General features: G+C 34.7%; 4 protein-coding genes across 4 annotated transcripts in view; 1 reads left to right on the top strand and 3 right to left on the bottom strand.

The window, feature by feature from the left end:
* The window catches only part of LOC125848021 (pectate lyase-like), a 159,425-nt gene that overhangs the window by 7,781 nt on the left and 136,513 nt on the right, over nucleotides 1–15,131 (bottom strand). The gene's annotated exons all lie outside the window — the stretch shown is intronic.
* The window catches only part of LOC125848016 (ubiquitin-conjugating enzyme E2 2-like), a 125,201-nt gene that overhangs the window by 88,611 nt on the left and 21,459 nt on the right, over nucleotides 1–15,131 (bottom strand). The window lies entirely within an intron of this gene.
* LOC125848013 (mitochondrial outer membrane protein porin of 34 kDa) lies at nucleotides 1,520–4,274 on the top strand. The gene is made up of 6 exons (XM_049527786.1): nucleotides 1,520–1,759; nucleotides 1,979–2,046; nucleotides 2,675–2,785; nucleotides 3,283–3,369; nucleotides 3,473–3,681; nucleotides 3,797–4,274. Exons 1-6 carry the CDS (start codon nucleotides 1,711–1,713, stop codon nucleotides 4,101–4,103), a joined length of 831 nt encoding a protein of 276 aa, XP_049383743.1. The 5' UTR covers nucleotides 1,520–1,710; the 3' UTR covers nucleotides 4,104–4,274.
* LOC125848012 (hypersensitive-induced response protein 1-like) lies at nucleotides 4,779–7,898 on the bottom strand. The gene is made up of 6 exons (XM_049527783.1): nucleotides 7,837–7,898; nucleotides 7,314–7,507; nucleotides 6,219–6,339; nucleotides 5,958–6,049; nucleotides 5,776–5,872; nucleotides 4,779–5,243 (listed from the first exon to the last, which is right to left on the bottom strand). The coding sequence occupies exons 2-6, from the start codon at nucleotides 7,500–7,502 to the stop codon at nucleotides 4,870–4,872; spliced, it is 873 nt and encodes a 290-aa protein (XP_049383740.1). The 5' UTR covers nucleotides 7,503–7,507; nucleotides 7,837–7,898; the 3' UTR covers nucleotides 4,779–4,869.

Here is a 15,131-nt window from a genome sequence, read left to right as displayed (position 1 = left end):
ACACACGTGTCCTACATGACATAATACACGTAGGACACAAAATTGTCATGTGGGTGCCATGTATGACGAATGTGTCTATTTACTCAATTTTATACAAATGTAAGTGTCTACTTATGCACACCAAGTTAAAGGTCATAATTGTCAGTTGACGCCAAGTTAATGGTCATGTTTAATGTAGACATAATATATAAATATGCCCTGTAACTTGGTCTTATTTCACATTTATACCCTTCAACTTTGGGTGTGCACAAATAGACACTTAAACTTGTATAAAGTTGAACAAGTAGACACATGAGTCCTATGTGGCATAATACACATAGGACATCACGTAGGACACAAATTGCCATGTAGGATGCCACATAGAATGTGTGTTTATTTGTTCAATTTTATACAAGTTTAAGTGTCTACTTGTGCACACTCAAAGTTGGAGGACATAAATATAAAATGAGGTAAAGTTAAAGGACATATTTATGTATTATGCCTTTAATGTATTATGCCATTTTAAAAAGACGCCAACAATAATTCAGTAAATAAGGTAAGGAATTTTCAGAACTTTAACTGAGAATTTTAATTCCAAAAAGTATTAGTCAATATGCTAATGGAAGGATTTTTGTAACTTAGCTACTCTCAGATGTTGATCAATTTGATTTGCTAAAATTTAATGCATAAATTAAGCACAAACAGACTGCAGTAGACAATATCAAGTAGTAGTACATAATTTTGGTCAAAATTATTTGCTTGGTGTAGACTAATAACAAAAATAGACTTTATTCTCTCCTTTATGCTGTATTTAAAAAAAAAACACTTTCTCGGTGGACAATCCAGCTTTTCGTATCTTTATTAACTTATTCGATACTAGATGAAATAAATTTAAAAATAACAAAAAAATTGGAAAAAAAAGTACCCACCACCCAATCGAGTGTATGGAAATCTTAGGATTATTTTCCATATATATCATATTCTTGTCTTGCTTATTATTTATTCTCCGTTTTACTTTGTTTGATCTATTTTGATTTGATACAAATTTAAAAAGAATTTTTTTTTAAATCTTGTGATCTTAAATTTAAAGTATGCCAAATGTATTCAAATGCATTTTAATCTTGTGATCTTAAATATATAACGTGAGAATTTGAAATTAAAAAGTTAATAAAAAGATAAAGAAATATTAGTGTTGAAACATACTAAAAAAAAATATGCCATACAAATTAAAATAAATAGAGTAATCTATTAAAATATTCCATCACATATTATTTACTATAAAATTAGAGATTTTATAAGATCAAAATTTGTTACATTTCATCTAACTTGTTAACTACATTCGTACCTTTATAAAACACTATAAAATGTCGAACAAGATTTATAATTAAAAAAAGATCTAAACCAAACTTCAAATTTAATGAATTTTAATTGCAGCAGACATTATCTGGAAAAATTAAATTGTTGATATTTCATCAAAAAATCCGTCCTCATACGTTCTGAGTTGGCATCTCGATGTAGAAAATCGACGGTCCTAAGCGTGGTACACCCCTTTGCAAGCCACAAATCTACGGTCGAGATCACCCTTCGTAATAGCACACCGTTCAAAAAGAGACCAAAAAATTAGGGCATTGCAGCATTTATATACACAAAAAACACACTGCTGCTCTACAACTACTAGAGCTTCCTTTCATTCTCTTCTTCTTCTTCTTACTCCGAATTTGAGCTTCAACCATGGGGAAGGGTCCTGGACTTTACACTGAAATCGGAAAGAAGGCTAGAGGTACTGCTCTCTCTCTTTGTATTTTCTGTTGATTTCTCACGATTAAACAGCTATTTGTGTGTATTTATCAAGTTATGATAATGTAAATGTGCAAATGATTGTGTTTTGTGTTATTGATTTAGAGTTTTTTTGTTTATGAGATAAAATGCAGTGTTGATTTGGTTTTTGTGTTTTTGACTGTTTCCGTTGTTAATTTTTTGTGTTTAATTGAATAATCAGATCTGTTGTACAAGGACTACCAGAGTGACCACAAGTTCTCTATCACCACCTACTCTCCCACCGGAGTTGTGAGTTTCTCCTCTAATTTCATGCCGATCTGTTTATTTTTGCTGATTTAACTCCTTTGATTTATACTGATATTTATGCATCTTTGTGTATTCTGTAATTCATCGATTGTGGCCGTTCATTTGTAACTATTGCACGAATATTAATCTCATACCTTTAATAATTAACTTCATCTAATCATTCCATTTCAACTTCATAAACATACATTTGATAATTTGACTCATTAAGTCATTAACATCTGTGTGTTCGGCCTGGGACGATGGTAGTACTACTAGTATGTTGTATCTACACTTGGACATTAGATTTGTGGATGGTTTAGTGCATATAGAAGTCGTCACAGTTGGTTCCATTGGTGTAGTTGTTAGGAACACACCTTATGATGCATTTACCTGCTTGTGCAGCTTTTAGATTGGGGATTTAACCTAATTTTTATGGATTGACAGAAAGTTAATAATGACAATTATTTGCTTCAGGCTGATTGCTATCTTTACCATTTTTGTAATATCACAAGTCTTTTTGATTTCTTAGTGTACTGCCCTGTGATTACTTGTATAAATCTCTGCTGCAGTGTTTCTTATTGGCTTGCTGTTAGAATTGTATTGTAAGATAATCTTCCATGTCCTTCTGCAGGTTATTACTTCATCAGGATCGAAGAAAGGTGATCTGTTTTTGGCTGATGTTAACACTCAGCTGAAGAACAAGAATGTTACAACAGACATTAAAGTAGACACAAACTCCAATGTGAGTACTGCAATATGCTCGTTTATCATTTTTGTAATTTCACTCACTTTTGCATACGACATTCTCCTAGTTTTTCTTCTTTGCATTTTAAGTTTTGCCTTTATTTTGTTTGTCAACTTCTTGGACACTGGGAAGCTTACCCCTTGAGACTGGGTCCTTTGTTTTGAATTTGCCCTTTTCCTTTCTAAAGTGGAATTCCTTCTTGCCTTCAACCCGTGCCAAACTCCACTTCTGCTGTTGCCAGGTGGAATGATTTATTCAACCTTGGTATTGGTAACCAAAAAATTGGGCTCTAGCAGTTTGGACGTTAGGTTCACTGACCAGAGTATATGCAGAACAGTATTTGATAAATTGTATATTAGCTTTCATATACTGTTTCATTCTTCATTCTTCACTGGTTAGATGTATCATTTAAGCATAATATAGTTGTATTTTTCTTCTTGTGATATTTATTATTACAAAGTAGTTGATCTGACTTAATGGTGTATTTATGCTAGCTTTTCACCACCATTTCCGTTGATGAAGCTGCTCCTGGGTTGAAGACAATTTTAAGCTTCAGAGTTCCTGACCAAAGGTCTGGAAAGGTAAATAGCAATATCATATGGCATCAAATGTGTCTATTAGAAGAAGAAAATGTCAAATTGTGTACTACTTCTGCTTGTTCTAATTTTGTTTTGGTCTTGACAGTTGGAAGTTCAATATCTACATGACTATGCTGGGATATGCACTAGCGTAGGGTTGACAGCAAACCCTATTGTTAACTTTTCTGGTGTAGTGGGTACCAACATTGTTGCTCTTGGAACTGATGTATCCTTTGACACCAAGACTGGAGATTTCACCAAATGCAATGCTGGTTTGAGCTTCACAAATGCCGACCTTGTTGCTTCTTTGAATCTGTGAGTGGTGTACCTTACTTTAGCATGTGTTCACTTGAAACTCAACATGTTTTATATATCAAGTTAGGCATTCAAGTTGTAAGTTTTTTGATGTGCATGCTCTATGACAACTCAGGAATAACAAGGGAGACAATCTGACTGCATCATACTACCACACAGTGAGCCCTCTTACAAGTACCGCTGTTGGGGCTGAGGTGAATCACAGCTTCTCCACCAATGAGAACATCATCACCGTGGGTACTCAGCACCGATTGGATCCTTTGACCAGTGTGAAGGCAAGGATTAACAACTTTGGCAAGGCCAGTGCTCTGCTTCAACATGAGTGGCGTCCAAAGTCCCTTTTCACAGTTTCAGGAGAAGTGGACACTAAATCTGTTGACAAGGGTGCCAAGTTTGGACTTGCTTTGGCTCTCAAGCCATAGGCTTTTCATCTTTAATCCATAGACATGAGGCATTGCTGCAATTTGAAGACTTGTTCTGTAGTGTTTTTCGCACTGTAAAAATAAATTTAGGTGGTTGCTTGAACCTATGCATCCTTGTTCTACGTTCGTACATTCTTATTCACCATTTTTGAAAATGATGGGTGGTGCCCTATATTGATTCTATGACCTTGAGAGGTTATTCTTGAGATTTTGTCATAATCAACAGCCAATTTTTGAATACTTTGGTCCATGTTTACAGCTCAGAAACTGTTGACTCTTTCATATAATGGCTTGGTCGGTCAAATAAAGCTCATACAATGCTATATGCTGTTCTGGATTCTGCTGAGCAATTGATGTTTACAGTGCACTTAGAAGATGAGGCAATACCTCAGGAAAAAAATGTGTTCTATTTTTTATTCTCTGGGTGCCATTCTAGGCGTTGCAGTTGTGTTCCATTGTATCATTTGTGTATGGTGAAAAGTGAGTGGCATTAGGAGCTTGCATGTATATTATATTATAGCCAAAGAGGTGCAAGTACAGCTCACACAAGATTCTCACAAAAGTGAAAAATGACTTTTCTGGTATGTAGTAATATGTCAATGAAACAATACATAGAACTGACTATAAGACAACAAACCTTCGACTTAAATAGTTGCATGTGATAACATTAGCAACACATATATGTAAAGAACAATAGTGGCCATCATAATCAAATCAAGAAATATTACTTGCAAAACAGAACCACACGAGACACTGTGAAACACATTTATAAAAGATTTTGTTGCTCGACAGCTGAACCCTGGAGTAATCCTTGTCGAATCTGCCCTGCAATGTCACTCACAGCACCAGGTCCATGTGGGATAAAGACTGCTGATGATTTGGAGCTGGCACCAATTTCCTTCATGGTGTCAAAATACTGAGTTATGAGGACCATGTCCAAGACGTCCTTGGCAGTAGTTCCAGGTACATTAACCGAAAATCCAAGAACACTGTCCCTTAAACCATCAACAATGGCCTGGCGTTGTCTAGCAACCCCTAGTCCTGCCAGGTACTTTGCCTCAGCATCACCTTCAGCTCGTTTAATCTGGACAATTTTTTCAGCTTCTGCTTTCTCATTGGCGGCTACTCTCAACCTTGCAGCTGGCAGAGTTGGATGTAAACCAACAGTTAGGTTAAAGCTTTAAGAATTACTTGTGACCAGCTAGATTCTGGATAATTGAAACGAATTGCTTGACAGAGTCCAACGTAGCAACAGAATCTAGCTATAATGGAATTTATTCTCCTAACAAGGAAATCTTTTCTTGAGAACCACAAGAGATGGCCTTTTTTGAAAATAGAATCATGATGCACTTTAGGGGCTACTGAAACCTATGAGGTGGGGTCATACGAATAACGAAAGACTAAGCTTGCTCATGCTCTCATGTTTCACATGAGAATATGAGCAAACTTGAGATATACATAAGCTAAGTATTTGATTCTCCCAAAGGAAAAAGACAGCCATGGTTTATCAGCTATCTTTGTAGGTTCACAAACCTGACCACACCTAATTTTATCAGCAAGTCATTTATAAATCACCAGAGAACTTTCCCATGTGATGAATTACTGCTATTAGATAGAGAGAAATGAGGTGTTGCCTGCATTGGACTAGCTAAAGAGAGGTTATACATGATACCTGCATTGATTTCATTCATAGCTCGCTTAACGTGTTCATCCGGCTCTATATCAACTATGAGTGTCTGAACAATCTCATACCCGTAAGCAGACATTGCCTACATATCATACAAAGGAAGATGAGTACAATAATCATCATTGCTTGTCACTTGTATAGCACCGTAAATGATGGGAATGAATTACCTTTTCAAGTTCATCCTCCACTGCTTTAGCAATTTGATTCTTCTGCTCAAAGACATCATCCAGATTTAGCTTTGGAACACTCGCCCTGATTACTGTACAGTCATGAGAGAGGCCATTATTATTTGGGAGGAAATAATAAGTTCAAAAAAAGAACGTCAAACATTGTGCTCATGCAATTGCAGTATGCAGAAACTTTAGATATAACCATTTTTTATGTTGCGTCATGAGAAAAAAGAATCTAAGAGATTTGTATATTCATACCATCAAACACATAGGCTTGGATCTGGGATCGAGTATTACTAAGCTTGTAAAAGGCATCAGTAGCTTTATCAGCCAGAGCACGATATTGTATAGAAGCAACAACAGTTACAAATACATTATCCTGCACGACAAATGAAATGTTTTACCAGTTAAATCATGACAAAGGAAAAGGTCGTGCTGTAGATTACTGTCATTGAGCACAGTGAGATATCCCCTATTAGAATTTAGAATATCATGATTTATTATGGTGGTTTACATGATGTCCTTTCATTTGATTGAAAATCAGAACGTAGATGTTCACAAGGACAAACAAACGCGTGCTACAAGTGCAGTTTAGCAAGAACTATTTTCGATTCTGTGGCCATATCAATTATCTGGACATAATCTACTGAAATCCAAGTTAAATGAATTAGTTGGTTGTGCTCTTGAATACCTCTTCACGCCAGTAAACATGATGCAGGAGAAAGATATGACAAGACAAGCACAAGGCTTTTTATAGTAGTAGAACCCCTCCATCCTTCAACCACTAGGTTGCAGGGTTCAAAGGCCGAAACAAGGAAATAATCAAGACGAGACAAATTTATATCATAACATCACCTTTGCACTAATAGTTTCAATAATCTGTTTCCTTTTGTTTTGTTAGGGTAAATTTCACCCCCCACACACACACAATCATCTACCTAAGAGCCAACAATGGCCTTTCCCAACTTTGTTCACTTGGTGACTCGAACTTTCAACCACACAATTTAACAGTATTTTCCATCATGTTGTAATATGAACTAATCATCCACAAGAATTAAGGGAAAAATGTTGATTCAAGCATATGCTATTATGAGTTGAACATCTAACCCATCATATTTTTCTAGTAATGAGTTCATATCTACTAGTGGTTCATATGAACCCAGTAACTAAGAGTTGCATCGACCCCTGGGTTACAGAGTGGAGAACTTCCTCTCCATTTTATGATACTGAACTAATGAAACGTCATAGATCTAGTTGGATAAAAACAACTAGTAATCAAAACAAGCTAACACCTTTGATAATAAAACTCCATCCACATCGAGTGTTTACACCAAATCACATTAATTTACGCACCTTTGACTTGGTTTCACAGCGTACATCAAGCTGTTGCAGCCTTAAAGTTAGGTAACCAGCTACCTGGCTCCCTATACACCATGGCAAGAAATGACATCCAGGCTCAAGCACATCATCAAACTTGCCAAATCTCTCCTTAATAGCTACTGTGGATTGGTCAACTTGTACACAGCAGAACAGATTCCCCATTGTCTCTGTTCCCCCAACAATTCCAACACAACAGGTAAAAATTCAAGATTTTAAAACACAAAGAAATAAAAGAGCAATATTTCCTTTTTAACAATAAAAGAATAACCAATTATCCTATGCCACATACAAGCAGCAGTGTATAGGTTCATATAGTATCTTGAACTAATTATAAGAATCAAAAGGGGCAAGTTTTTCCTTTCTACTTTTTAAGGTACCCACAAATTACAAAAGTTATGCTAACATTTGGCACCAAACTTAATTGGGTATTATTGAATAAGGTAATTTTTTCAAGAATGGAAGATTGAATTTCCAAGATTATTAGGATGAGACATACCTTTGATTGTTATTTTGCAGAGATCAGCGGAGAGAGACACGACGTGGGGTGTTGGGGTGGGAGGTTAAATATGGTTGATGTGCTTAGGAAAGTGAAAATATATAAATAATTTACGCAAACCATTAACCATAATAGCATAAACAAAATTATATCCGAAAGCTACGTTAAGCATAAAAAAAATCAATATTAATACTTTGTACAAAAAAAGAAAAGGACAAGAATTGCATTATGCAAGATTTAGAATCTGATATTGCTACTAAAAACTGCTTACTTATTTTTTAAAAGTGTTTTTCTAAAATAGCTATTTTGAAAAGTGCTTTTCAAAAAAAATCAATTTGTGTTTGACAAATTCATTTGAAAAGTGTTTTTGATAAACAATATGTGTTTGACTATCTTTTTAAAAAAATGCTTTTGAGAGTCAAATTACGAAAAATGACAAATATCAATGTGCTTTTAATATTAAGATTATTTTGTAGAAACTATTTTAAATATCTAATACATAACTTTAATTAAATTAAAATGTACATATTCAAATTATTAATCAATATTATACATAGATAAATAAATAAATAAATAAGATATTACTATAATATTAACATGATGATTTAAATAGAATTAAAAATATCAAGCAAAATAAAATTTAAAAACTATTCCATAAATAAAATCACTACATACGAAAAACTTACCACAAAAATAAATAAAGTTCTTCATACATCACAAATTTTTTCAATGATTTCATCCCTAATTTTATCATGCAATAATACGTAAAATAATATATAAAATATAAATAATAATATATAAACATAAATAAAACAAAAAGTTTATCATATAAATATGTTAATTAATTAATAAGATATTGGTAAACCCTTGATTTTTCAAAAAAGTTTGCCAAACCCTTGATTTTTCAAACAAAGTGTTTTTTTCTTTTTTTTTAAAAAACACTTTTGACCTCCCAACAACAATGTCAAACATGAATATACATGTTCAATCTCTAATTTAAATATAAACTTATTGATAATATCATTAACATTTGTAAACATTATTTCCTTTCCGTCAACAAAGTTTCTCAATAGAACAAAAAGTGAAAACACATTTTTACAATGGCAGAATGGTTTGGTGGACCTTTGTACTTGTATATGTTTGTATTGTGAACCCTTATACTTACCCTTTTGTCATCTGGACCCCTGAACCCATCCAAACCCAATATTTTAAACACTTTTTTTGATGTGGCATCCGATGTGGAAAGACTTCACATGGAGCGTGTGATACACACAAGGTAAGAGCGTGAGAAGCCTTAAAAAGGCACTAACGGTCAGATTTTGACCTTTAAAGGCCATCTTTCTTCTTTATTTTCACTCAAACACCATTGTTGGACAAATTTGAGCTTTTTTCTCCTTTTTTTCTCGATTTTGTCTCTTCAAATTTTTTTCTCTTTTATTTTTGGTGCCTCTATTTTTTCCTTCGATGTACTCATCTTTTTTTGTGTGTGATTCTATTGTATTTTTGTTTCATCTTTTTTTTTTTGTGTGGTTCTATTGTATTTTTGTTGGTTTGATTTTGTTGGTCTTCACAATGACGGTTCGATGTTGCTACTGTGGAATATATGCTGAACTAAAGACATCAAGAATACCAACTAATCCTGGAAGAATGTTTTGGGGTTGCCAAAAATATTCATCCGGTAATGGGTGTGGATTCTTCCGATGGGCTGATGCAAATGATTCAATATGCCAAGAACAATACAACATTAAGAATCCATCAACGAGTTCAGAGCAAGGAAGACAAGGAAGACAAGGATTAAACACTAGTATTGATATCACTGTTATTGTGATTGTTGTTATTTGGTTTGTAGCCGTTATTTTCAAGATATATTAATTTGTACTAGGTGTTATTTGATAATGAAATGGACTGCATTTGCTTCAGAAATCTAAATAGCAACTTCATTCAAACACAAATTCATACAGAAAAACAAAGTCTTCCTAATAGCAACATAACACAAATTCATGTAGGCGCCATTCATATACAAAAACAAAGTCTTCCTAATAGCATAACCAAAATAATTGGGATCAAGTCATTAATCAAAATAAAGTTAGTTGGGATCAAGTCATTAAGCTAAACCAAGTGAAATCTAATGTGTGCCTTGAGTGCTTGGTGTGCATTGAGTGTTTGGTGTGCCTTGAGTGCTTCTGTAACTCTCCTCCCGTAGCTGCCTTTGAGTAATTGCAGCTCTTCCTTTCCACCTTAGTCCATTGGGTTTGTAACCAAGATCAATATTTGTAGGAGTTGAACTTGACAATGTAGCACTATGTAATACCCTATCAGTATTTTCAGACTGAGAGAACAACAAAAATCTTAACTTAAAAATGAACTAATATCAATTAAAGCAATTTAATGTGTTTAAATGATAAAATACATACCCTCGCAGTTACACTGCCACCTGATCCAAATAAGAGACCATAACCAGCTGTCTTTGCTTTTTTTGATCTTGGTTTCTTATATGCAAGAGTTGCACCACCTCTCAAAACTGTGCTAGTCTTTCTTTTTTGGCCACCTGCACTAGAAGTTGATTGTTGAGCACTAATTAGACCTGCACTTGGAGTGCAACCTGCACTTGGACATGCACTTGGACCTGCACTTAGACCTGCATTTACACTTGACTGGCTTCCAGCAGTTGTAGCACTTGCAACACTTGTTCCAGCAGCAACATTTGAAGTTGCAGCACTTGTTCCAGCAGCAACATTTTTCTACAAACATATTTTAAAGTCAAAAGTATAACAAGAGTAAAATTTAGTAACAAAGAGACATCAAAGCACAACTTACCAGAGTTGGACATCCTTTCTTGTTATGTCCAAAAGTCTTACACACAGAACATTTCATTTTTCTTCCCTTCCTTATAGCCTTTCCAAACTTCTTCTTAAGTGGCTCATCACTATCTTTTCTCCTATTTTTTCCTAGTCTTCCTGGCATAGCTGTAATTTCAGGTGGTTCAATGACTGGTCTATCACTTTTTGGCTACATCTTCATGTTTGTCATAGGTTGAATAAACCTATTATATGCTTTCAGGTATGTTTCCTTCTTATACCAGTGATCAACAAATGTATCAACAACCCAATCCTTATAATGAATTGTTGTAAGTGCATGGCCACAAGGAATTCCCTTTAATTGCCATGACTTACAACTACACACCTTCTTTCTTAGGTCAACAACATGTTTATATGGTGGATCATGAATCTCAAAGCCAAGATCACCATTAAACTTTACCTCATAATTATCTGCAATTTCAGCATTTTTTCTAAGAATATCCATAGCCATTGGTGCTACATCAGTAATCCATTTTTCTGAAAATTCTCTCATGTGATTCATTCTTTCCATAACTTTGACTCTTATTTCCTCTAGCATAGTGATTATTGATTTGAACCTAGCACCTAAAATCCAACTGTTGAAAGTCTCACACATGCTGTTCTCAACCACATCACACTTGCTATGTTCTTTAAAATATGCCCTACACCATGCTTCTTTGTTATACTTTAACAAAGCTTCTACAATGCCTACTCCTAACTCACTCAAGTCATCAAGTTTGGACTGTAAAAGTACCTCAAATGATGCCCTGGCAACTTGCCAGAATTTTCTTCTCCTTTCTTCACCCCTCCAGTCTTTCTTCCAGTTTGCCCATATATGCCTAGCACACCATCTAATTTCAACATTTGACAATACATCAATAAGTGCAAGATGAAGATCTTGTCAAACAAAGAACATTTGACATACAACAATGTTAAATATTAATTACTCCAAAAATGAAGAAATAAATTTAACAAATAATATAGTAATACCTTTTGCATATCAGACATCACTGTTAGTCCTTCACCTTCTGTAAGCTCCAAATCATGTTTGATGCACTTGAGAAACCAAGACCATGTGTCCTTGGTTTCTTTATCAACTACTGCCCATGCTATAGGGTACATCTGATTATTTCCATCTTTGGAAATGCAAGATAACAATTCACCTTTACATACACTTTTAAGAAATGCACCATCTAAACCAATAATCCTTCTACACCCTTCTTTCCATCCAATTTTTAAGGAACCAAGACAAATATAGATGCTCATAAACACCTCTTTTCCTGGAATTGTGTTCTTGGATGTCCTAATAGATACAGTAGTTCCAGGATTTGTGGTCTTTAATTGCTCAGCATAATCATACAACCTAGCAAACTCCTCTCTGAAATCTCCCATATGTTCATTCATAACTCTCAGTTTTGCCTTTCTACAACTTGTCTTACTAACATACAAACCATATTGCTTTTGTATCAAAAACTGAATCTGATGTAGTTTGATGGTAGGCTCACTCATAATCCTCTCCTTGTAATGTTTACTAATCCAAATGGGGGTACACAGTTTGTTTCTTGTTCTTTTAAAACACTTATGGACAGGAAAATATGTTTTAACACTGAAATTTCCAGTGTTACCATCAATACTTCCAAGAATATGCCAAGGACAACCTTTTTTATTACACTTTGCCCTTATCCTTTCCTTCTCATTAGGTTTCAACTTAATATTAACACCCTTCTGAATAGAGTAAGTTTGCAGTGCCTCCCTGAACTCTATGTGATTCAAAAATACCATATACAGTTGAAATAAAACCTTTTTAGCAGTTGGATCAAAGTAGATCTTTGTACTTTCCTTCCTAGGTGCTAGATCTACCACTTCATCATTCTCAACAGGATCCCCTTCATCTTCACTAATGTCACTACCAGGATCTGAGCTATCAAAATAAGGGTCATCACCACCCAAATTGCCTTCAAATCTCCCCCTCTTCTCCTTATAAATGTCTTCAAAACCAGCATCTATACCTACAGGACCAGATGGTATCTCATCTAGATTTACTCTAGCAGTCTTTTCTTTAACTTGTTCTTGAATATTAGACTGCCTAGCTTGAAGCAACTCCTCATCCAAATCACTCAAATCATCAATATTTTCATCAATATCATAGAGTGAATCAGAATCAGAATGTTCTTCAACTCTAGGGGCAGGGGCTTGTTCTTCAACTAAAGGGGACTGCTCTTCAACTAAAAGGGGCTGATTTTGGTTTAAATCCCTATTTTCATTTTCATCAAATGGTTGAGATGAAGACACATCAGCCCTATCTATTTGTGGGGAGGATGACAGATCAGCCCTATTTTTGTGTGGGGAGGAGGACACATCAGCATTATCTTGTTGTGGAGATGAGGACACATCAGCATTAGTGCTAGGCAATACAAGTATCTCCTCTACAACTAAAGGTATACTAATGGGATGTACAACATATACATCAACAAAATCAGCACCCTTCAAACCATTCAGAAAGTTTAAAACATCAGAATCAGTATTTAACATGTAAAAAACACCCTTCTTGTTGACTCTACATCCAAATGTCTCAACATTTTCAACACCAAATTCCATTGCTATTTTATGAAACAACATAATATGTAACTCATCTACATCTATATTAATCTTTTCAACACTACTGATTCCATTGACATACCTTAAAGTAGGATTAGACACAAAACAACCCCCATAGTGAAATTGAAGTGTCACTATAGTTAAAGCCATTACCTTACGATGCATGTAAAGTAAAAAAAAAAAAACTACAGTTAAACCATAAACTTACCATGACTGTAACACAAAAATCCCTAATTTTTTATGGAAATAATGAATTGTTGTAACAGTTAAAGCCATTAACTTACCATGACTATAATTGTTGTAATAATGCTCCACTAACACTATCAATACCCAAGACAATTGACCAGAAATAAAATATTAATTTTAGTCAAAATTGGAATTTTACGAATAAACCCTAGAATCTACTCGAATTCACGAAATATGCCATTGAAGTCACTCAAAGTCATACATCAACTAAGAAAGCATATTACAATAATATTACATCCAAACCAAAGTAAAATCCCCAAAAAATTTCAAAAAATCAAATGACAATCGACCCTAAAATCAAATAGATACGCGCGAGGAAATGAAAAAGATTAGAACTAACGCAAAAGGCAAGAACTTACAACGAAAATCGGAGTGGAACTGAGCTTCAACTGAGCGAAGGCTTGAAAAATCACAGACGAACGTCGCGGAGAGGAGAAGAGAAGAGGAGAAGAGAAGAAGAGTAAAAGTCGCGAAGGTTTGAAAAATTTCGCCGGAGTTAGGACTATTCTTAGTTTAAGGTGAGTCATTTGCCACATGGAATATAATATCATACGTGGATTATTTTTTTTCTTTATGGCCAACGTGTACGTGTTTGTGCAACACGCTCCATACCACATCAAAAAAAGTGTTTAAAATGTTGGGTTTGGATGGGGTCCAGATGACAAAAGGGTAAGTATAAGGGTTCACAATACAAATAGATACAAGTACAATGGTCCATCAGACCATTCTGCCTTTTACATTAAATTCTTTTCTGTCCTATGGATTTCCAAAAATCACTATTAGTATTCCAACAACAACAAGAACAACCTCCACCCCACATGTCCATTGAACAATGGTTGCATCCCTAACACCTTCATTTCCATCATCATTACCAACAACAACCACTTCCACATGGCCATGGAGCAATGTCAACAGACCTAAACCCACTACCACCATAACCTTAAACCCACCAACAAGAGCAAATCAACTCATATATGTTATCCACAAAAATCATTTTTCATTAACCCCAACAATAAAGGAGAGAGGGCGGTCGAGGAAGTCTTTTGCTAATGGTTTGTGTCATTTCCCTACTCTAATTTCTGACTCTTCTTGAGATTGATCTTCTGAAAGTTCCTTTAAGAAGTACAGTGGGGGGCTTTAGAGCTCTAAAAAGAATAAGCCGCCACAAGCTTTAGGTATATATGCTTTTACTATTGCGTTAGTTATGTGCCTAGGTTTTGATTTAATAAAGATTTTAACTTAATATACACTTATGTCAAATTCTTTAAGCGATGAATCATGCAGATTCATGTGTTCATGTTACTAGTGTTGCTTCTCCAGAAAATTATGGTAAGAAATCCCTCAAGACACTGATCTTTAGAAAACCTCTCAAGAAATTTTTTACCATGATTTTCTGAAGAAGCAAAACTAAGAACATCAACACCTGAATCTGCATGATTCACCACTTAAGGAATTTGAGAAAGTGTAAATAAATTAAATCCTTCCTAAATCAAATGTTAGACACATAATTAAAGCAATACTAAAAACTTACACATCTAAAGCTTGTGGCTATTTTTTCTTTCCTAAACCATGGGACCTCCCATGAGACTTTTAGAGGAGTTTTCAGAAGGAGAA

This window comes from Solanum stenotomum, chromosome 12 (assembly GCF_019186545.1).
Source record: "Solanum stenotomum isolate F172 chromosome 12, ASM1918654v1, whole genome shotgun sequence".
Taxonomy (NCBI): Eukaryota; Viridiplantae; Streptophyta; class Magnoliopsida; order Solanales; family Solanaceae; genus Solanum; species Solanum stenotomum.
The sequence above is the reverse complement of the archived record's forward strand: the minus strand, read 5'-3'. Positions and strand labels throughout refer to the sequence as shown.